This window comes from Myxine glutinosa, chromosome 7 (assembly GCF_964187855.1).
Source record: "Myxine glutinosa chromosome 7, kmMyxGlut1.1, whole genome shotgun sequence".
Lineage (NCBI taxonomy): Eukaryota > Metazoa > Chordata > Myxini > Myxiniformes > Myxinidae > Myxine > Myxine glutinosa.
In genome coordinates, this window is record NC_136267.1 from 56,988,130 (window position 1) to 57,012,423 (window position 24,294).

At 43.3% G+C, this 24,294-nt stretch overlaps 2 protein-coding genes across 12 annotated transcripts in view; both read right to left on the minus strand.

Annotated features, from left to right (window-relative positions):
* Nucleotides 1–24,294, minus strand: part of LOC137431270 (uncharacterized) — a 917,646-nt gene that overhangs the window by 424,864 nt on the left and 468,488 nt on the right. The window lies entirely within an intron of this gene.
* LOC144888143 (uncharacterized) overlaps nt 19,070–24,294 on the minus strand; it is a 1,118,715-nt gene continuing 1,113,490 nt past the window's right edge. For 9 of the 10 annotated variants that reach the window (XM_078781770.1, XM_078781768.1, XM_078781767.1 and 6 more), the window contains 2 exons: nt 19,711–19,933; nt 19,070–19,587 (listed from right to left, as the gene is read on the minus strand). In XM_078781770.1, the coding sequence (XP_078637896.1) occupies nt 19,466–19,587; nt 19,711–19,933 (345 nt within the window). In that variant the 3' untranslated portion in view covers nt 19,070–19,465. The remainder of the gene's footprint in view (nt 19,588–19,710; nt 19,934–24,294) is intronic. The other variant, XM_078781769.1, reaches the window with a different exon arrangement.

A 24,294-nucleotide genomic window follows, 5' to 3' on the forward strand; every position in this document is an offset into this window, starting at 1 on the left:
TTTACACACACACCGGCCCATGTTTACATATACACACACACACACATATACACCCACACACATATACACATACACACACACGTACATCGACACACATGCACACACACACACACACACACACGTACAGACACATATACACATATGCACATATGCAAATATGTATACACATATGTATACACATATATACATCTCCACACACACACACACACACACACACACACACACACACACACACACACACACACACACACACACACACACACACACAAAAACAGACACACACACACACACGTACAGACACATATACACACAAACACACACACACACAGACATGTATATACACATACAACAACAACATGCATTTTAAGGCCATTTTCCCTGCTAGAGCGGGGGTTAGCCTACATACACATACACACACATATATACACACACACACATATTCACGCGCACACACACGTACACACACGTACACATGTCCCACATGTATATATCCCACATCCCACATGTATATACATGTTTAAAGTGTACGTGCCCTTCCCCCCGCCCGGCAACGCTGGGTACTTCTGCTGGTAACGAATAAAATAAAAACGAAGAAATAGGTGGAATTGGCTGAAATTCGCTCGGTGAATTCACGCGGTGTATTCGGTTCGGCTCGGTTCACTCGGTTTAAAGAAAAAGCGATAATGTCGACATGTTGCTGTCTGTCATGTTGGGCGGTGTATGATACTCGTTGGCTGTTGGGCGGTGTATGATACTTGTTGGCTGTTGGGCGGTGTTGTGCGGTGATATGGTGTATTTTAAAAAATATATCTCTGCATTTTCCCGCGTTGGTGACACCGAGTCGTTCTTCATCGATCGTCTCATTCATTTTGGAAATGGAAGTTTCCACGCAACGCATGAATTGTCACGATCCTCAAGAGGAATTTGTCTCGTAATCATCAAATGATAAATGGCAAGTAAATTATATTGTGGAAAATTAAAGATTTCAAATAAACCTATTTAAAGTGTATGCGCACATAACTAATAAAAAAAGCGAAGAAATATCTCTCGGTAATTTCCTGAAACATATTTTACTTATGTTGAATTATGTTGAATGAAATAAAAACGAAGAAATATATGTCGGCATCATTGTTGACGTTTTTGTGACGACTATCATCAAACGAAATAGTAATATATCATAACGGAAAAGCAAAAGCGAATTTTTAATATATATCGACACATTGCCGGCGGTGTCATGTTGGGCGGTGTATGATACACCATGACGCGATTTTAAAAAATATATCTCTGCATTTTCCCGCGTGTGTGGATTGTTCTCAATTATTGCTGACACCGAGTCTAAAAGTAAAACCATCGATAAAAATGAAATCATATGGTGAGTTAGATTGGAGATAAAGGCGTGAGAGAGACTCAATGGCCTTGAAGTTACAGGCCTTTGAGAATTCATTTCGTTCTATAAACGGCAACTTTCATCGGATTTTCTTCCCGTTTTTTTTCAACCGAGTCTAAAACTATGTTAGCGACTGTGAAAAATGAAATGATTTATCGAATTTGATTTGAAATAAAACTGGGGGAGAGCAAGACACCACGGGCCTACAAAACAGGACTCAAAGCTATGCGAGTTAATAAAATGGTGGATATTTGTTTATAGCCACTCCCAGAATGGGTGGAGCTATGGGTGGAGCTACTCTGCAAACCGAGTAAGCCACACCCCGGACAGACACCCAACAGATAGACAGACAGACAGACAGAATCATCTACGGCTATTATAATATAGATATATATAAAAGATTTAAAACAATGATGTACAACCCTCACTGATTTGAACTTTCTCCAACCCTGTTTTCTCTTAGAGATTGAGAAGCAACCGATCTCCTCAGTCACGCGAAGGCATATTATCTATTAGAAACAGAAGGCTTTGTTTATTTTGTAAGATGTTAGAAATCTCTGGTTTCTCTATGACTTGACATTTTATGGCTGGGAGAGTTGCATATGAAGAAAGAAAAGAGCTGACCCAACGAGTTGAAGACACGAAATGCCTGTTATCTTTCTTGAACCTTACCTGACCCCGATCTTTGATCTCTGACCAAAAAAAGCCATGCCACGGCACCCTCGAGGAGATCTTGGTTCAGTTGCAATGTCTTCAATGTAGTGTGTTGATCTGTGTTGAATGTAGCGTAGTGATTTCGTTTTATTCGTGTATGTGTAACTCAAATGGAAGTGTATTCTGTAAATACCTTTGGTGAAAGTGAATCAAGTGGGTACCCCCCCCCCCTTCCCACACCTCCTCCCCCCAAGCCCTCTCCCTCCCACACTTCTCCCTGCTCTCAAATGTTGTGTTTGTGTGCTTCCCCTTCTCTCCCCATCTTGTCTTCCGCTCCCTCTTTTTATATATTTTGTTTGTCTGGTTGATTTGTTTGTGAAATAAATGTTAGCTCTTTCACGAGCCTCGATTCAGCATATCAAAAGAAAAAAGAAAAAAGTATTACCATGTGTCATTAAATCTTCAATTGTCTTCTGAGATGAAATGTGGACATTTAATTCTCTTGAGTCTTGTCAAATCAATTCAAAGGCTCTTAAAAAATTCGACAACAGCACCAAAGGGTAATTCTAATGGGTTCCCAAGGGTAATTCTGAAGGGTTCAGTTCGTTTCTAGGCTTTGCCTATTTCATATTAAAATGTCAAACTGAACCGCTTCCTTTGGACACAGGTGTGATTTTCTTCCATATATTTTGCTGCCCCCACACAGGAAATGAATCCAAAACAAGAACAGCACTCAGCAGAGAGCATACCTCCACTTGTAAGGTGGCTTAATTAAATATTCTGGAAATACCGCTACCGGATGACCAAAATTGCCAAATTTTCCATGAATGTTCCACACACATGATGATTCATTTAAGAGGAGTAAGCCACCCAGATATAGTACAAGAAATGAGACCTCAGCAGCAGATACTGAAATTCAACATGGGATATTACCCACAGACATGAGATACAGTCATGTGAAAAAGTAAGTACACCCCATGTAAAGTTTTGACTTTTCAACATATTTCAACATACAACTATTTGATCTTCATTTCAACAATATTGACAGATAAAGGTGATATAATATAACAAATATCATGAAACATTTACATTTTGTAGTCCATTGTATAATTTAAATAAACATAAATGCAAATTTCGCATGTGGAAAAAGTAAGTACACCCTTGGCTCTAATAGGTGGTATTGCCCCCTTTGGCAGAAACAACCTCAAGTAGGCGTTTCTTATAACTGTCTACCAGTCTCTGACATTGAATGGGAGAAATTTTTGCCCACTCCATGCAGAATTCTTTCAGCTGTGCGATGTTTGAGGGGTTTCTTGCATGCACAGCTCATTTCAAATCCCCCCACAACATCTCAATGGGATTTAGATCCGGGCTTTGACTTGGCCATTCCAGAACCCTCCATTTCTTTCTTTTCAGCCATTCCTTGGAGGATTTACTGGTATGTTTAGGGTCATTGTCATGTTGCAAGTTCCACCTTCGGTTGAGCTTCAACTTTCCGACAGATGGCCTCACATTATCTTCAAGCACCCTCTGGTGCAATGAAGAATTCATAGTGGATTCTATGATGGTGAGCTGCCCAGGCCCTGATGCAGCAAAGCTGCCCCAAACCATAATATTTCCACCACCATGCTTTACAGTTGGCATCAGGTTATTGTGGTCAAATGCTGTCTTTGGTTTTCGCCAAACATGTCTTCTGGTACTGTGGCCAAATACCTCTACCTTTGACTCATCTGTCCAGAGCACATTGTTCCAGGAGTGCTGGTCTTTGCCTAGGTGTTCATTGGCAAACTTAAGTCTTGCCCTGATGTTCTTTCTGGACAGCAAAAGTTTCCTCCTGGCACACCTCCCATGTAGATCAAATTTGTGCAGCCTCTTTCTAATGGTAGACTCGTGCATTTTGACATCAACAGTGGTAAGAGCTACATGTGGGTCCCGTGATGACATTCTGGGGTTCTTAGAGACTTCTTTCAGCATCTTGCCGTCTGCTCTCAGGCTGAACTTGCTGGGCGGCCTGGCCTGAACAAGTTAGCAGTTGTTTGGAATCTTCTCCACTTGTAGATGATCTTCCGGACAGTCGAATGATTGATTTCAAATTGTTTGTAGATCTTTTTAAATCCCTTCCCAGACTCGTAGGCATCTATAACCTTCTTTCTGAAGGCCTCAGAGAGCTCTTTTGATCTAGGCATGGTGACGCCGCACACTCAACAACAAAGAGCAAACCAAAATAAATGTCTGAGGTTTAAATAAGACAGTTTCCTCCAAGATCCTCTCTAACGATGTTCTAATCATTTGCACCTGAGCTGGTGCATCTGATTCTAATTTTAGGTATTCGAAGTAGTGATAAAAGTAGGGGGGTACTTACTTTTTCCACATGCGAAATTTGCATTTATGTTTATTTAAATTATACAATGGACTACAAAATGTAAATGTTTCATATTTGTCATATTATATCACCTTTATCTATCTATATTGTTGAAATGAAGATCAAATAGCTGTATGTTGAAAAAGTCAAAACTTTACATGGGGTGTACTTACTTTTTCACGTGACTGTATGTCCTCATCAGTAGATCGTTTTATAAGTTATTGGAAAAAAATAAATAAACACGAAACAATCAAAAATACATATATTTAAACCGATATAGATGTCACCTGTAGATGTATTCATGTTAAATAAAAAGATTGTTTCACGCTTCATATATGATGCCTTTGAATAGGGGGACAATGGCAGACAATATCTCTTGTCGTCTTAATGTTTTGAACAATTTTATTCATACTTGCTCTTCAATATTTCAATTATCTTGGGCAAATTTTGGACCTTTCTTGATAACTGTGATTAATAATATGTATGAAGTAATCATATATAAACAATAAATCAGATATAAATGAAGAGCAGTGTCATTTTATGGAAAATTTTCAGGAATAAAACGAATTCGTACGTGATTGGTTATTTAACAAATGTTTATAATCAAGTTGGTGGTACTTATTTACTTCTGTGATGTAATAATGCTTAAAATCAAGCTATTTTGAGGAAATTAACAGAAAGAAGTTGCGGAAAAAATAAAAGAAAGAAAGAGGTTAACAAAAAGATCCACTAGGTCATTCTACTCTGGACATGCTGCTTCTGCTGTCTCAACAATGGATGGAGGTCCTTAATGCCAAACAGGAAATCAGAGCTGTTTCCCTGGGCATATCACGTGCCTTCGATACAGTCTGGCACCCCGTTCTGCTCTCCCAACTCTCCTCCTATGGTATCCATGGAAATCTCCACACATGGCTTGCGGACTTCCTCTCTGGTCATCGTCAACGTGTGGCCCTGAATGGATTTCTCTCATCTCCCCTTCCTGTTCAGGCTGGAGTTCCCCAAGGCAGTGTTCTGGGCCCTGTGCTTTTTCTTGTCTTCATCAATGATCTCTCCGACTCTCTGGAAAATCCTCTCCATCTCTTTGCTGATGACTCCACTGTCTGCCGCTCCATTCCTCATATCTCAGATCGGCAGTCTGCAGCCTCCTCACTCTCTGCAGGCCTGGAAAAAATCACAGACTGGTCAAACAAGTGGAACATGTCTTTCAATCCTGACAAATCTCACACTCTCACGATGTCTCTCCGAAAAGATCGTCTGGAAAACCCATCTACTTTCTGAACAATCCTCTCCAATAAGTTCTGTCACTCAACCTTTTGGGTCTCACTATCTGCCATGATCTTTCCTGGGAAAATCACATTTCCAAGCTGGCCTCCAAAGCCAGTCACCGACTGGGCATCATCCGTTGTGCGAAGTCCTTCCTTGGCACACTTGAGCTCCTCACCACATTGTTGTGTCGTAAAGTATTCCAAGAATGAAGAATTCAGTAAGGTCCAACAGTTTTATTCAATCCAACATCGAACGCACGTCCCGTTGCCATTCTCTCCACCCTCCGTCGCCTACCCGGAACTCCTCCTCTTATTAGCCACGCCCCCTCTAGCATACCTTCTATGCACATCACCACATGTCCCCCTTTCTTTAACCACATGCATACCATAACTCAATGACCAACAATATTTATAGTTAACTTGAAGATGAAATGTAGTAATGCCACAGCATGTATCAATCATGAAACAAGTAATAATAGACATGCAACAGTTTATCATAGCTTCTTTTTCTTACTCTCAAAGAACTTTAGATTACATCATCACATAATCTCGTGTCCAGACTGGAGGTCTGCGAACTCTGGCACCCCGGCCGACCGGCACAGATTCTGATGTGTCTTGAGCTGGTGGTGCGGTGATGCCAGGAAGGAGTGGTTGCTCGGTATCGTCTCTTTCATTCCCTTGGCAGGCAGATGCTAAATGAGAAGCATTCCAGATCCTTCCATCGGACAGTTTGTACGTGTGAGATGCTCTTCGCTCCATAACTTGGAGAGGCACTGAAAATTTAGATTGTCGCTTTCGGAGGATGCCAGGTTTCCTCACTCGGACAAAGGAGCCACATTCAAAGTTCACATCCTTTGCCCCCCGCCGTGTGTCGGTGTACGCCTTTTGCTTGTTCTGCTTCTCTTGTACTGTGAGTGCTGTGTCTTTGCATGACGGTGTGTTGGCCTTTGGCATCTGTAACCCAGATACATGCAGCTTGGTGTGCATCTCTCTCTCAAGAAGCAGTTCAGCAGGTGATCGATGTGTTGTGGCATGTCGGGTTGCCGGTTATGTTTGAAGAAAGTTCGTTGTAAATGTTTTCCAGTCTTTCCCCTCGATGTTATCAGTGAGCAAGCTTTCTTTTCAGCTTCGATTGAATCGTTCTATTTCTCCATTCGCTTGCGGGGTAGTAGAGTGCTGACTTTCTGTGTGTAATGTATCTGTCTTTCAGAAAGGTTTCAAATTCCCGAGAGGTGAATTGTGAACCATTGTCGGATATCAACTCTTTTGGGTTACCTTCTCTGATGAAGACAGATGACAGGAACTTGGTCACTGTAGTGGAAGTGACCTGGGAGGTGAAGGCAATTTCTGGCCATTTGCGAAAGTAATCGATGAGTGTGATAGCGAAACGACAGTCCAGTGGTGCAGAATCGAAGGGCCCACTTTGTCGATTGCCAGTTGCTCCCAAGCTGCATCAGGATAAGGAACCGGCTGCAGTGGTGATGCATGTGTCACAGCTGTCTTGTCGTGCTGCTGACAAGTAATGCAAGCTTTGATTGCGGACTCTACGTGTGCGTCCATTCCCGGCCACCAGTACAGATCCCTTAACCGCTGCTTTGTCCTCACTATGCCCTGGTGAGTGTCATGCGCTAATTTGATGAAATGTGGTTGTAGTGCATCCGGGACAAGGAGGCGGTGAGTACCTCTCATCACGCAGTCCTCTTGTAATGACAGTTCACTTTGCAATCTAAAGTAAGGAAGGAGATCAGGATCCAGGCCTTTTGACGTTTTCGGCCAGCGCTTTGTAAGCGTTTACCTGAACAGGGCAGGAAATACAGGCAGTTTTGAATTCTTCAGCTGTCACAGCAGTGAGGGTTGATGTGATCGCGACAATCTCAACATCATCCTCCAGGCTTGGCTCAGAAGTAGGGAGTGGCAGGCAAGACAAGCAATCAGCTGTTACATTTTCAGAGCCAGGCTTGTACTGAATGTCATAATTAAATGACAGAAGCCATGCGGACCATCTGGCCACGCACATTCCAGCTCTTCCCAATCCTTTTATGGAAAGCAGTGTAGTGAGAGGACTGTGGTCAATGTGTAATGTGAAATGTCTGCCCCAGAGATAAGTCGCCCACATGTATCCAAGTGCTTCCTTGTCCCCCGTGGAATATTTTCTTTCAGATTCAGTCAGCGTTCGGGATGCAAATGCGATGGTTTTCTCTGTTTTGTCAGCATGGATTTGCGTCAAGACCGCTCCAAGACCATAATCAGAGGCATCAGTTGTCACTATGGTGTATAGCTCTGGATCAAAAAGAGTGAGAGCTGGACTACTGACAATCAGTTCTTTAAATGAGTCAAAACTTTGCTGTGCTTTGACTGACCAGGAGAAGGCGGATGGTCCCCGTAGTAATTCTCTCAGAGGTTCCACGACTGATGCATAGTTAGGGATGAATTTTGCATACCATGACGTGAGTCCAAGAAAAGAGCGCAAACTCTGCACGTTTTTCGTTGGGGGTGCTTGTGACACCGCAACAACATGAGCAGGGTCAGGTTTCAGTCCTGCGTGTGACGCCACATGTCCTAAAAATGACAACTCCATCTGTCTGAAGTGGCATTTTGAAAGGTTCAGTTTCAGCCCAGCTGCATCGATACGTTGTAGTACCTCTCTGAGGTTTTTATCATGTGCTTCGGGAGTCCCTCCGAAAACGATTACATCGTCTCGGTAACACCGAGCTCCGGGCTGGTTTTTTTAAATGGCAGACATCATCCTCTGGAAACAACTGGGTGCTGAAGCGAGCCTGTAAGGGATTCGTTTGTAGAGAAACAGTCCCTCATGCGTAATGAAGGCAGTGAGGTCCCTGCTGTGCTCATGCAATACAACCTGGTGGTACGCACTTTGCAGATCCAGTGTGGAGAAAAGCTCGGCAAACATCTCCTCTATATGCGGAAGAGGATATCCGTCAATCACCACCGATTTATTTGGTTCTCTTAAATCCAAACACAGACAAATACCTCCGTTTTTCTTCATTGTCACAACAATTGGTGAAACCCACTCTGAAGATTCAATTGGTTCAATTACATCCAATTTAACGAGCTTTTTCAACTCCTGAGAAACAGCATCTCTCACAGAAAAAGACAAGCGGCGCAGCTTTTGCTGGACTGGTCACATTGGGTCGTATTTTAACGAGATGAATAAACCCCTTTGCACAGCGCAGGGTGTCCTTGCTGTCACCTGTAACATTTGCGACTGGAGTTCGATTTGCCCTGCTTTGGGTGGTAGAGGTGATGCTGCCATTCAGCAATTGCATGTCGAGTGCAGCAACCAGGTCTCTGCCCAGAATGGCAGTGCCGCTCCGCACTATGTAGAATTCAGCAGGTGCACAGTGATTCTCGAAAGTCACATCAGCATGCAGGCAACCCCGCACAGGAATCGGGTTTCTCAGGTAGCTAACCAGGTGTAGTTTTGGCTCAGTCAGTGACACATTATTGAAACATTGCCTGTAGACAGATTCAGGAAGTATCGATACTGCCGAGCCTGTATCTAACATTAGGTCAATGTCCATGGGCTCTCCTCGGCAGCAGTAACATGAACAGTGCACATTATCTTATCAGCATCTCGAGTCCTATTGTCTACATTCAACACATTCACGTCTGGTACAGTCACTTCATGAACGTGTTTTGAGCTCCGGCATACTTTAGCAAAATTACCTCTCTTTTTGCAGCTGTTGCACTGTGCGTCCTTTGCTTGGCATCCATAGTAATTAGCTGTGTGGTTTACAGAACCGCATCTATAAGACGTCTTCCCTTGAGCCGGTTGGGATCGCTGATCTGAAATACCTCTCCCAGTGAGTCCAAAGGGTCTTTTGCTGCTCTGCGAATCCTGTGTCTGCACAGGGTGTATGGCCTGTATGGCGCTAGCAGCCCCTTGGCCTATTACCTTGGCCTCCGCCATTGCTGACTCAGTCTGTGTAGCGATGGTTATAGCTTTCTGTAATGTCAGTCCCGTTTCTAGCAGTAACCGCTCTCTAATGCGAGGTGAATTTGTTTTCTCGACCAGTTGTTCCCAGATCATTTAGTCTGCCAGCTCTCCAAACTCACATGTGGCGACCATCTCCCTTAATGAAGCGATGTATTGTGACGTAGATTCGCCATTTTCCTGACCACGTTGCCGAAATTTATATCGTTCTGCCACGACATTAACTGTTGGGACAAAAAAATTCCTCAAGGCCTCAAGTGCAGTCTCATAGCTATTATCAGCTACTGTTAATGTATAGAAGAGTCTCTGACCTTCGGTGCCCAAGCAATGTATCAAAAGTGCGCGCTTTCTCGCATCAGCAAGTGTAGTCTCCTGTATCGCCAGCACGTAGTTTTCAAAGACATGAGTCCAGGCCGTAAAAGGCATCGAAGGCTCACCCGGGTTTTGCAGAAAGGGTGTCGGTGGATTCAAGATCAATCCCATTCTCGTCGCCAGTTTGTTGTGTCGTAAAGTATTCCAAGAATGAAGAATTCAGGAAGGTCCAACAGTTTTATTCATTCCAACATCGAACGCACGTCCCGTTGCCATTCTCTCCACGCTCCGTCATCTACCCGGAACTACTACTCTTATTAGCCACAACCCCTCTAGCGTACCTTCTATGCACATCACCACACACATACAAGGCTTTCATCCTCAACTCAATGGAATACTGTTCTCCCCTCTGGGCTGGTGCTCCTTCCTCACACCTAGCTCGGCTTCACGCTGTTGAAACCAAAGCTTTCAGAATCATTGGAATCTCCCACAATGAAGCTAACTCCGAGTGGCACTCATTCACTGCAGGCAGGTTGGCGGCCTTTCTGTCTTCTACCGACTCCTCTCCCGCTTAGCTCCCCCAGCTCTGTCTGTGCTCTGTCCCCCAAATATTCCTACAGGTCGCACAAGATCTGCCTGCAACCCTCTTATGGTTAAACTGCCAAAATCAACTCTCTATTCACCTTCACTCTTTCATTCCTCTTTTCTCCCGCCTATGAAACAAACTCCCTCACTCAATTAAATACCACTCCTCCCTCCAGGTCTTTAAAACAGCTGTTCACCACCATCTCTTGTCTTCCCCCATCCAAAACCTTGATCTTTTCTACCCCCGTTAATTCACCCCAGATCCACCTTTTTGAAATTCCAACTTCTTTCCTGGAAGTCCTGGCAGTGTCCAGGTGTTTTAGACCTCTCCAACTCCCCCCCCCCGCCCCCCCCTTCCCGTGCCTCCCCCCCCAAGCCCTCTCCCTCCCACAGATCTCCTGATGTCGCTGCTCTCAAATGTTGTACTTGTGTGCTTCCCTCTCTCTCCCCATCTTGTCTCCCACTCCCTTTATCTTATGTTTTATGTGTCAGTTTGTCTTTTTGTGATTAATGTTAGCTCTTATATGAGCCTCGATCTTGTATGCAAAAAAAAGAGTTTCCTCGAGACTAGATCGGTTGTCTGAGTTTGTATTTAAAAGAGCTCCACTCTCGATGTTGCAAACCACCACCCAGAAGTGCATGCCAATACTTTTGAGAATTACCTATGAGGGACCATATTAAGTTCTGAGCAAGAACTACACACAATAATTGAAGACGTGCAAACTTTTCATTTTTTCAACATAGAGGAGCGAGACTTCGATGTATTTTCTGCATTTCAGCTTCAAACTGTCTACGTCAATAAAATAGATGGTTAAATATTGCTTCAGCCACCTCTTGGTTGATCAGGTCAGTTCCTCATCGGTGGGATTTCAAATGATGAACCAGATACTGTTTTTGTCACTGCGGGCCGAACTAGAGTTGTACAGAGTGTGACCAACTGCTCAAAATCACAGTCATGATTAACAGGCCACAATTCAAACCTCATGCATCGGAATGTCATCGTGAAGGCTGTGACTATTATTTGGCTGTTCTTGACCCTCAATATGTCATAATATTCTGCTGTGACTATTATGAGGCAAATAATCAATCGAACCAGACACGGTGGCACAATGGTTAGAGTGTCCACTCTGGGAGGTCGGCAATTTGAACTCTGCCTGAGTCGTACCAAAGACTTTTGAAAATGTTACGTACTGCTTTCTTGCTTGACGTTCAGCATTTAAAAGGATAGCGCACAGACAATGCTGGGAAGGCAATGGCAAACCACCCAGTACAATCCTTGCCAGAAACTGCTTCGGCAGCACCAACGGTCTGCAAAGTACGGTACATAAAAATCAAATCAAAATGATAAATCGACAGGATGTGTTTGGCAACGTAGACAACTGAGGCCATAAAATTGTCAGGTGATGGTTGAGTGCAAAACTTAATGGGTGGTGGTGATCTCTGGTGTTTCCACACTGCATGGATTCCATATTGATTTTAGTATCTGTGTTGAAGCCACATTTAATCCCCAGGAACGAGATGAATGATAGTCAGTTGGATCTGTTTTGAGCAGCGAGCTCGAAACAGGGTGCTGAGGCTTTGGGAGACAATTTCTGACAGTGGATAGGGATTCGGGTGAAAAGACTGCCTTGAGAAATTAGAAGTCATATGGATATTTTGGCAAAGTCAACGTGATGATCCTTTCTTAATTAATGCCTCAACCAGGTTTACAGAAACAAACTGCTGGGCTCTTCACATTGCTCCCGAGAGAAATGCACCGCGACATCAGTCAGAATAAATTAAATAGATGTTTGTAAGGAAGATATTGCAAGTTCAAATCTGTCCTTGTCTTGCTCCACACTTGGCTCATTATTTGGTTTGTACAGAGAAACAAAAGATGTTGTCTGTACAAAGACACTGGCCATTGTGTGGCGTGGCATTATTATAGTGAAGGTGCTTCATATCATTTGTAACAACAGGTATCTCTGCTTTAGCTTCAATCCAGATATATTTATTTGGCAACACACAAGTGACTAACATTATCTTGCATCCAAACCAGGTGTTGGAATCACCATTTTATCCAATCAAGTGAATTGGGTCACAAAAGTACAACTACGACGGGTCATGCCATGTCAGGGAGGAAAACATTGATCTTTTTGCCCACACTTACCAGATTATAACATTACAATGTGTATGCAACCATGGCTGCAAAATAAAATACAAATGAATGACAAGCAACCATTGTAAATATGAATGCAAGGCAAAAACAAGCAAACACAACTAAGAACTGCAGATTTCAGATGTTACAAGACATATAAACATGAATTCTGTACGTCAGCCAAAATAAACAGCAATGCTCAACCCGATAACTTGTCAATGTCCACCAGTACTGCCGCAGTGGATATTGCCTGCACTGCAAGCAGTACGACTCGCCATTCTCAGCACAATGAAGGTATCTGCAGTTGCTTCAAATATGACGAAGACAGCAAAAAAAAAAATGAAGGGTTTTATATGTCTCCAACACAAAACACCACAAAACACCACCACCATGACAATAACCACCACCACCTCCATAAAAACGAGGACATCGACAACAATATACCTGAACACTGTAACCCTCAGAATTGATCGCTGATTGCAGATAACAAATGAATATAGGTAACAAAGTGATGTTTGAGTGAACAAACAAAATGTATTCCAGAAATCGCAATGAATCGTTTTGGTTGGGGATCTCCTTCTGATGCGAATAAACACGACTTGTACGATTCATTAATTAAAAAGCCAGTTGTGGACATCAGCATTCCACAATTCCAGAAATCTGTCTGCAGTGCGTGCGTTGGCGTGTATCGCATGTGTGCATGCACAACCAGAGCGGGATTTAAGTTTATCAGCCCCTCGGACATTATAGTAGTGGAGGCTCCTCCTCCCCACCAACCTTGAAACGCTGGGGAAGGGTGGGGGGGGGGGGGCGGGGGGGGGAGCAGCAGGGGAAAGGGTGGGGAAGGGGTGGAAGAGCTGCACTGCGTTAGTGTATAGCTCCATAAACATTTCACTCCAACACTTTTTAAAGTGTTGATTCAGCCAACTTACTATTCAGATTCAGTGTGATTGCGGCATTTTCATGTGATGACGCTGATCCACCCAAAAAAGGTCATGTGACCCATGTGGCATGTCACTCGTTTGTCCGGAATTAGTTTGTTTCAAATTAAACCTTCGGATATTTGTTTTAGACCTTGAATTCCTTTCTCCCACCTGTGCTAACTTTGAGACAAGGGAATAAACCAAAGAAGCTTTGTAAATAAATTAATGTATCGTATGTTTTCGTGGGCCCCCTGGAGGTTGGGCCCTGGACAAATGTCCCCATTGGTCCTTCCCTAAATCCAGGCCTGTGCACGACCCACTGGTCAGAATTAGTTGAAAACTGGTGGTTGGCACTCAGGGCGTGCACGAGAAGGTTTTCGGTATTAATAAAGTTAATTGTCCTCGTAATTCAGCATGGGTGGTGGACCCTACTTCTCTCAATGAAAATATGGCAGAGAGCCACTAAAATATACCAATTCTGAAGGAATGTTTTTTTTTGTTTGTTTTCTTTGAAGGAGCGAGGGTCATTGAAGAACAAGGTAGAACGGACAGTGGGACAACCATCAAGGGAATGAATGAACAGGGTCAAAGAGAGGAAACACTGAAACCAGCAAGTTAGAGGGTTGGGTTAGGAAGGACAGAAGGACACCACCCTTTTGCATCTTCAGATGCAAAGGGCTGCCTCAGTAGCTTCCTCAGCTATTGGGCACAATAATGGGCGGGTCGTCAATCTGACACAGGATACTCAAATGGCCCATTCTTCCCAAAAATGGAATGTCACGATATTCACACAGGCTGACGGACAGGGACCTCTCACAAAAGGATTGATCCACTATCTCCACAGCACTTGATACTGATTCTGCCTGGAAATACCTTCACAAAAGTCTCTTTTCAATCATGCAGCAGGTTATTTTATCTGCAGCTTTCCTGTCCACCCTTGAGACCCAGGTATACTAAATCCTATGGGGAGGGGGTTGCAGTCGACCAGCTTGCTTTCTCAGCATGGAAAGTGAACCTGACTGAGGGTACCCTTTGTTCATTCCATAAAGCTCATGACAAGTGTTTGTCCATCTTGAACTAAGGGACAAAACTTCATTTTGCAAATATCAATGCCGAATTCTGCAACCACTCTCCTTCCAAGTTATGGTGGTCCACCACCCAAGAAAGTGATCAGAGCCAAAAGGGCAGAAGAGCAACAAGAGAGACTGTATGGAAAGTTAGGCTTGGTCCAGGAGGCAGGACATTCCAGGTGTAGAAATCCAGATTGGGAAGTTTACAGATTGTGTCAGACCTACTGTCGTGTGGTTTGGCTCAGTTAACAGCGAGCGTCACCATGGATGGAACCGAGCTTCAATGGAGGCGTTTATTCAATCAATGGCGGATCATACACGAGACGGAATGAACAATGCCGCTTACCTTCACGGTCCGATGTCTTCAACCTGGAAGTTAATAAATCAAACCAAACACGGAATTTAAAATGGATAACAAAGAAATATTTATTACGGAACCCGAAACAATGGAACGTGACGACAAAAACCAAATCCGAAATTGGGACATCCCCACACCAGACTTCAGAAACGAAACAATGGGAGAGGGGGCATAAAATTAATGTCTTGTCATGTTGTGGAATGTGGGGCATCTTATCTGTCTCAGTAGTCCAGGCCCCAAACTCGCGTCCGGACGTGGCTCCGTGCTTGGCGGGAAGAAGGCCTCAGTCCGCTCCGTTCGCGCGCTCCACTAATCAGCGCACGCCGACCGGCAGGCCCAGCTCGCACGATCGTCGCTCCACCGTCTTTCGTCCAGCAGGCAAATTCGGATCGTAATGGAAAAGGTCCAACCGGGAACGAGAGGGGAACAGGGAAGAGGTCCAAACTAATACGAAAATCACGGGCAGAAGGGAGGTTCGGGCAGGACGAATCCAGGAACGAGAAGGCCAAGGGAAGAGAGCTCCGGGCAGGAAGGAACCAGGGACGAGAGAGGCAAGGGAAGAACTCAAAATGCCGGCGAGCAAGCGGTTTTACTGGCGGTCTTCTGACGTCAGCTCGCTTCCCCTCCAACCAGTGCGTCGCTTCTAACCTTCCCGAATCTTCTGATCTTCTCCATCCCCTCCCATTGGCCGAGCGCTGGGCGCCCTGCTCCATGCCATTGGTCGGTGGCCAACCACAAGTCTTTCTTGGGCCTGGCTCCCAGCCTGCCTGGCACGATGTCCGTCTTCCATGGTGTACCACTGTGTGGCCGCTGCCTGCTTGTCTTTCCGGTCAGTTCTTATGGTCAGTCATTGTAAGGGTAGGGGGGGGGGGGGATTTAAGTAATGTGTGCACTGAGGGCCTATCTAATGTCTACAAGAGTGCGTTGCCATAAGGGACACTGGGATGTTCACAGGGGAAAGACACACAATGGAGTTAGCATATTCCCAAATTCTAGTTACCAAGCCCCGCCCCCTTGTGGCGGGGACACAGATATGCAGCTTACTCCGACATTCGGGATAAACACAGAACTTATTGCAGGTGAGATTCTCTCGCACAACAGCCGGACACCTACCGATGCAGATCTACCTAAATCTAGATATTCCCCCGACCCCAAATTCATAACACGACATTGCATTTGATGCATGCCATGGCAGGTTGTTGCTGAGCCAACACACAGCCACCTGGCATGGTGACAAGGTGTTACAGAGAGTTGTCATCGTTTGGCGGAAGGTTTACAACACAGACAAACAAATGGTGGTTGAGGAGAGGGATACGCAGCCAGGGGTATACCAGAGGGCTTGGAGGGGTATGTGAGGCAATGGACAGCGAGCAATTTTCTCAACCATAAGGACGCCTTCTTCACTCAGACACAAAAAATGTTTCAAAAAGCAGAAAATACTTATTATTTCGAAGATGCACAACTTGATGGAAAGAATATCGTCGATCAAAAACGAATGAAGTGTAGCCACAAAAACAATTGCTCAAAAGCAGCAGCATAGAGGACTTCCATTGTTTTGAATACCTTTCTGCAGAACTCCCTGGGAAAGGAATTACTATGGAAAATTTTGGCACAATAGTGAGCAAGTACTTTGTCAAAAACAGCATTTTTTGTTTTTTGATTAATCAATTAATTGACGAGTTATTTAATTATTAGTGATTAATTAAGCACTTATACATTTCCTTTCTCTTCTGGCCATTATCTCGGGCACCTTTTGAGTTAGGAAGATGATATTTGGACATGCCAATGACCAAGTGATTTGGCTGCAAAGGCTATTTTGATTTATTGATGAATCAATTAATCAATTTATCGATTAATGATTTAATTATTCGATTAATGACTAAAATGTTGTTTTTTTTAAGTTACAGATTCTGATGAAATAGTGGTGGTTTATGTGTTCTATGAGCAAATTTATTAATTATTTCATTTTTTTATGATTATTATTTATTTATTTTAAATATGAATTATTTATTTGTCCCACGTCACACAGCGGAGCGAAAGGGGGACTATGGTTTTCCCCTCCGTCCGTGTGTCCGTCCGTCCGTGCGTGCGTGTGGGCGTAAGCAAAGGACCGCATTCGAATTTTGTGTGTGGGTGCAACCCACGTCAAAATCCAAGATGGCCGCCGCCATGTATGTCTGAACCTTGTGAGCGGAATATCTTGAAAAATAAGCGAAGTACCAACTTATAATCTGGTGTGTGGGTGTATCTCGGCATAAGGAAGAACCCTATTAAAAATTGTGTCGCCACGTCAAAATCCAAGATGGCCGCCGCCATGTATGTCTGAACCTTGTGAGTGGAATATCTAATCTGGTGAAAAATAAGCGAAGTACCAACTTCTAATCTGGTGTGTGGGTGTATCTAGGCATAAGGAAGAACGCTATTGAAAATTGGGTCGCCACGTCAAAATCCAAGATGGCCACCGCCATGTATGTCTGAACCTTGTGAGCGGAATATCTTGAAAAATAAGCGAAGTACCAACTTCGAATCTGGTGTGTGGGTGTGTCTAGGCATAAGGAATAACGCTATTGAAAATTGGGTCGCCAAGTCAAAATCCAAGATGGCCGCCACCATATATATGTCTGAACCTTGTGAGCGAAATATCTTGAAAAATAAACGAACTACCAACGTCTGATCTGGTGTGTGGGTGTATCTAGGCAAAAGGAAGAACGCCATTGAAAATTGGGTCGCCAGGTCAAAATCCAAGATGGCCACCACCATATATATGTCTGAACCTTGTGAGCGAAATACCTGAAAAATAAACGAACTACTAACTTCTAATCTGGTGTGTGGGACTGTGGGTGTATCTACGCATAAGGGAGAACGCTATTGAAAATTGGGTCGCCACATCAAAATCCAAGATGGCCGCCTTGCGGCTTCCACTTTGTCAACTCGCATCACTTCACCGACGGGGGACCTAGGCGTAACGCTTGTTTATTTGTCATCTGGGCAATATCTCAGGAACCTTTTGAGCTGGGAAGCTGATAATTGGACATGACAATGACCAAGTGATTTGGCTGTAAAGGGTATTTTTGATTTATTGATTAATCAATTAATTGATGAATTATTTATTGATTAATAAATTAATTATTTAATTTTTTTTATTAATGACTCATTTAGTTAAATTTCTAAAAGTTACATCTTCGGATGAAGCACTTGTGGTTTAGTTATGCGATTAGCCAATTGATGAAGAAAATATTTTGCGACAATGTTTTATTGATTTTAATTGTGCAATTAATCAATCAAATATTGTGCACCTCTCCTTCCAAATAGTCTTCATGAGCTGCACGGCGGTATTGCTGGGCGTCTGAGGCGCCCCGGCAATGCCGCGCTGGAGGACATTTAATTATTTGGCATGGGGGTGGTGTACTTTGAATGTATGTGTACTTGTTTGAGCACTTTTTCAGGATTACGTATTTTTTGCTGTGCCATTTAACCACCCACGAAAACCATAAATGTGCATGCTCTTTCTTAACTTTAACCACACACAGGTACTGTACACACATACTGTACACTCCGATGCTCCAACCCCAAGCTGGCTGTTTTTGCAGAGATGCAAATACCACATGTTTACACACTGGTCGAACTCTAACAAGTTCTTAAACCATTATTTTTTACATCCTCATTCTAGAAATTTAGCTTTAAATTTCATCCATTTAATAAAGGGTGGAATTTTTTTTCCCATTGGTCAGAGTGTTATCTGATAGAGACGTTTATCACCATTCACCGACAAAGATAGCATATTGCCAAGCTGCAAAATAGACCATTACACACTATATTCCTACCATGTGGTATTGAAGTCAAATTCCTTTTGCATCACCAATTTGGGAACGATCTTTCAACACCAGGAGCTTCTCCAACATGCTTTTTAAAATACAGGTGAATTTAGTGGATATTATTTGCACCAATAATTCTGTTCACAATTGGTTTTCTTTTTTCCAGAAATCCTTCCAAGTTCTGAAAAATACACCTGATACTGTCTCCTATCTACTACGGCAGAAAAAACACAAAGTAACAATGGGTTTCAATTGCAGTAAAGGAATAAATTTAATTAGCAAACAAACATCAATCCTCTTCAGAGTTGTATAGCATATTAATCTGTTCTACAAAAGGCAAAAGTAAATATTAAAATCACAGAAATTTAAATGCTGAAAAAGAATCGTTTCATCAGAGCATAACTATGAGCAAAATACCTGTTATTTTGACAGGTTTGGTTGGGGAGAACTGAGAAAATGAAAAATCCATAGAAGGTAAGGAGGATAAAAAGAGGAGGAAAATGCAAATGTGAGTGAGGGTTCCACAATATATAGTGTGGCCTAACATTAAAGAATGAAAAAAAAAAAACACCTGTGTACATACGCACACAAAATAACCAAGCTACTTCAAGAGCAAGAGGGAAAAGTGAAGGCATTCTTGTTTTACGGTAGATTTGGGAAACGGTTACGTGGTGTGTTGATCGATGGAAAACCCATAGGAGGGACCAACTGGGATTGCGAGTAGGAAGGCACGCGCTGTTGCAGAAAGTTTCCCTGACAGGGACCTGTGGGGGAAAAAACTTTTTTTTTTTAAAGAGAAATTAGGTGAATATTAACCCAAGATAACATGTCAATACAAATAATTTAGAAGTTTCCACAGGGACTGTCAAAATAAATTGCAAGCCTACCTGTATTATTAAAGAGGCTGGGTGGACGATTACCAGGGAACCTGAGTCCCAGATGTCCAGGGAACCTGTAAAGAGGATCACCAGGTAACCTGAGAAGAGGATCACCAGGGAACCTGAGAGGAGGATTACCAGGGAACCTGAGTCCCCGATGTCCAGGGAACCTGTAAAGAGGATCACCAGGTAACCTGAGAAGAGGATCTCGTCCCTTGTCACTGTTAACCAACTGCAGGGTGGGGAAAAGGGTTGGGAATAGGGGGGAGGTGGGGAGGAAGAAGAGGGAAGAGGGTGCAGCCAAGCACAAACAAGTAAATTATTTACCCCCGACGACACAAAATCAGAACACTCAAAATATCTCAAAACGGAGCATTTCTTCTTGTACAGTATTTGCAGAAATGTTTTGGCGACAATCCGTCAAAGCCTGGGTGAGGAACTTAGACGAATGGAATGCCAGTCGTCATTCCTCTTCATTGGTGATCCTAAATGACATCTTTAAAAACTATGTGAGAGTTTAGAAACGTCTAATATCTTATAAATAAGTCAGTGCGTGTCTGTCTGTCTGTGTATGTCTGTCTATGTATGTCTGTCTGTCTATACGTATGTCTATCTGTGTATGTGTATGTCTGTCTGTGTATGCATATGTCTGTCTGTATATGTGTCTGTCTGTGTGTGTGTGTCTGTCTGTTTTCAAGAGATGTGACAGAGACTTACAAGGTCTCAAAGAGTGTGTGTGTGTGTGTGTGTGTGTGTGTGTGTGTGTGTGTGTGTGTGTGTGTGTAAAAATATGTATAATATGTCACGTGTAATGTGTGCACATTATATGCAGTACAATATATCAAGTATAATGTGTGTATATAATATACAGCACAACATGTCAAGTATAATATAATGTCAATGAATTATACTTTCAATGCCATTTACAGTTTGCTTGCTTTATCATGTGTACATAAAAAGTTATTTAAGTTTTATGTTGCACAAGGACAACACCTTTTGTGGAGAAAAAGCATTTGTCATATCATGACAGAAAATAGCTTGTCTTATTACATGTGATTCCATTTCACACTATTTTCTCACAAGTTAAACATCACGTTGATGGGTTTTCAAACGGGCTTTCTTTGAAAGTCTGATAAAGATTGGGATCTCAGGACCTAATAATTGATAACCCAATGAGGTGTTCCTCAAATATATATATTTTTTAAGCTTCAAAGTTTTTTTTAAATAAAAACTAAACCGATCGTGACAGAAGATGCAATCGACGGCGGGAAAAGGTGATGATTAGTTCGTGAGAATGATTTGTTAAGTATGCAAATGTCGTTAATTTCATCCTTTAAATAAAGAAGGAATGCTAAACATGGAGGGAAGAGGGAGGAATAAAACGTAAACTCCAATGTGCATATCATGATTGCCTTTGTGATACACTGCACATACAGTCTTTAAGTACTGTAAGTGTGTATATATATATAAATATGTCGGGGGCAGGGCATGGGGGGCCATGGGGGGCACCACGTGACCCAGGGCACCTGAGAAATATATATATAATTGTCTTTCTTTTGCTTGCTTCAAAAAAGCTAGATTGAACTGCAAAACATGTTGTTTTGGTTGAACAACCAAAACGGGACGAAACGGGTTGAAAAACGGGAAGAAAATCCGAGGAAAGTTTTTAGAACGAAATGAATTCTCAAAGGCCTGTAAAATAAAGCCCATTCATTGAGTCACCCTCACGATTTTATCGAATTCACCATCTGATTTAATTTTTATCGATGGTTTTAGACTCAGTGTCAGAAATAATTGAGAACATTCACGCACGCACGAGAAAATGCAGATATATTTTTTTAAATCGCGCCATGATGATACACGAAAATACACCGCATAAAATAAGTCGGGGAAAATGTCGACATACATTAAAAATTCGCTTTTTCTTTTCCGTTAAGATATATTACTTTTCCGTTTGATGACAGTAGTCACAAAAACGCCAACAATGATGCCGACATATATTTCTTCGGTCTTATTACGTTCAACATCATTATCCGGAAGTAAAGGTTCACGTTGTGGCGGACCCAAAAGCCCACTGGCGTGGTGACATCATTCTGCGCACCAAGTGGGCGGTGGCCACGCCCGAGGGGTAGGCGTGGCCTCATGGTATACACCGGGCGCCCAGCCCGGAGCGGTACAGCCACAGTGTTACAGTGTGCTCTTACAATAAAGACGTTTATACGTTACCGCTTGTCCGCTTCCTCCTTGCTCACAAGCAGCGCGCGTAACGCCGCGCTTTAACGTGTTCATTTCACGTGTGAAAAAACAAACTCCATTTCACGCAGGGTCGGCGTCATGGGGGGGGCATTCGCGGGCCATTCCCCCCCCCCCCAAATGAGTTATTGTGCCACCCCCCCCCCACCCCACCCGCAGGCCAAGCCTTTGGCGCCAAGCTTTGCGTTTTATTAATTAATTTATATTTATCATATTAAAAGTGAAAATCTTTTTGCTAAATGAAATGAAAACAAAAATAAGAAAAGAAAAAAACACACCCTGTTGGTCATATTTGCATCAGGTCACATTTGAGGAAGTAGCATGCTCATTGACGAGGAGTTTAATAAGGTGTGGGACATGGCCACGGCTGCCAGCGCATCACTGAGACCCGCAATCCCCAAACGGAGACGCAAAGAGAACACAAATATGGATGAGTATGTCGTTATGGGAACTAAAGGACACAGGGATGATGACGAAAAAACAGAACTTCAGAGACTGTACTACAACACTATTGATTCAGTGCTTGGAGAGATGGATCACAGATTCAGCGAGCGGAACTCACACTTGGCTGGTGCACTTGTTGCACTGAATCCAGAAAGTGATACATTTCTTGATGTAAAGGCTGTGAAGCATATTATGGACCTGTCACAATCGCCGATAATTGAGACAGAGTACGAAGTTGATAAACAGTTTTTCAGCTCACAAAAACAATCACAGCCAATCGAGGGGGATTGGACTACACAGCACATCCTCTCAAAGTACAACACACATCTGATCAGAATGCCCAGTGTACTGACTGCTTTCAAACATGCCTCAACATTTGGCGCCTCCACAGCAATGTGCGAGAATTCATTCTCCACTCTGAGAAACGTATTTTCGGACCACAGACACGCAATGCTCCACAAAAGCAAGACCCAGTTGGTTCAGCTAGCGTTTGAGAGGGACTTAACCCGAAAATGCACAACTGAGTGGAAGGACGCCATTCTTAGGAGGTTCAGCACCAACACTCGCCGCCTGCAACTCTTCTGAAGGTAAGCCATGCGTTTAATTCACTTTCTGATGCCAGCCTTGGCTTTCATGATTATTACGCAAAATGTTGAATGATTTTTGGGTCTGTCTGCATTTATTCGGTAAGAGTGGAGTAAATAGTTTATTTCAAATGATGGTCCAATGATGCGCACAGTGCAGTGAGTGAAAGAGTGAAAGGGTGAAAGAGTGAAATAGTGAAAGAGTGAAATAGTGAAAGAGTGAAAGAGTGAGAGACAAAGACGTGGCTTGCACGTAGGCTATATTTTGTGCAGTGTGGGGGCACTGTGTGTGTGTGTGTGTGTGTGTGTGTGTGTGTGTGTGTGTGTGTGTGTGTGTGTGCGTGTGCGTGTGTACGTGCAAGAGAGAGACTTTGCAACATTTTTGTTACATAATTGTAACTGGGTTGGTGTGTTGATTGTTGACGGCAAACTCTTATTATCAAGCATTTACATCATAGATCGAGTTCTCGAACGGCAGTTTGTGCCCCCCCGCGGTTACCCTAATGCCCCCCCATTAGATTTGTTCTGACGCCGACTCTGATTTCACGTGTGCATGGAGGTGTCATTCACATTTGTAAAATATATAAATTAACAGACGGGAAATTGCTGAGATATTTCTTCGTTTTTATTTTATTAGTTATGAGCAGAAGTACCCGGCGTTGCCGGGCGGAGGAGGGAGGAGGGAGGGGCACGTACACTTTAAACATGTATATACATTACATGTGGGATGTGGGATATATACATGTGCCGTGGGACATGTGTAGGTGTACGTGTGTGTGTGTGTGTGTGTGTGTGTGTGTGTGTGCGCGTGCGTGCATATATATATTGTTACGGAACCCGACGTCGGCCTATGGTTCCCCTTCGAGGGGGGATTAAGCCCCTCGTCTGTTACTGACCGACGTGGTCCCGGGGGTATGACGCCACGCCCGGTCGGCGCTAGATAGGGTTTTAGGCCCACAAGTCCTATGACCTAAATACCAGCGCTTCCCGGTACGCGAAGGAACACCCCCCGCTCACGGCCGCAGCGTAATGGATGTTGCGCCGAGCGAAGCGAACCGCGGCGTGAGCCGTTTACCAAGACTAGACCCGATCCTGAAACATTGGCCAAATCGTGCCACAGATATTCAATGAGGGAAAAGACAAAGACGACACGGATGTGAAGAAGAGGAAGACGAAGGCAAAAAGGTTTGAAATACGACTATTATTTATTACTATTTACAGGACCAAAATAACCAAGGAAGAAGGAAAGATAATAAAATAAAGACAGAAGGAATCAAGGCGACATTGCAATGCTAGCTTACCTACAGTCTTA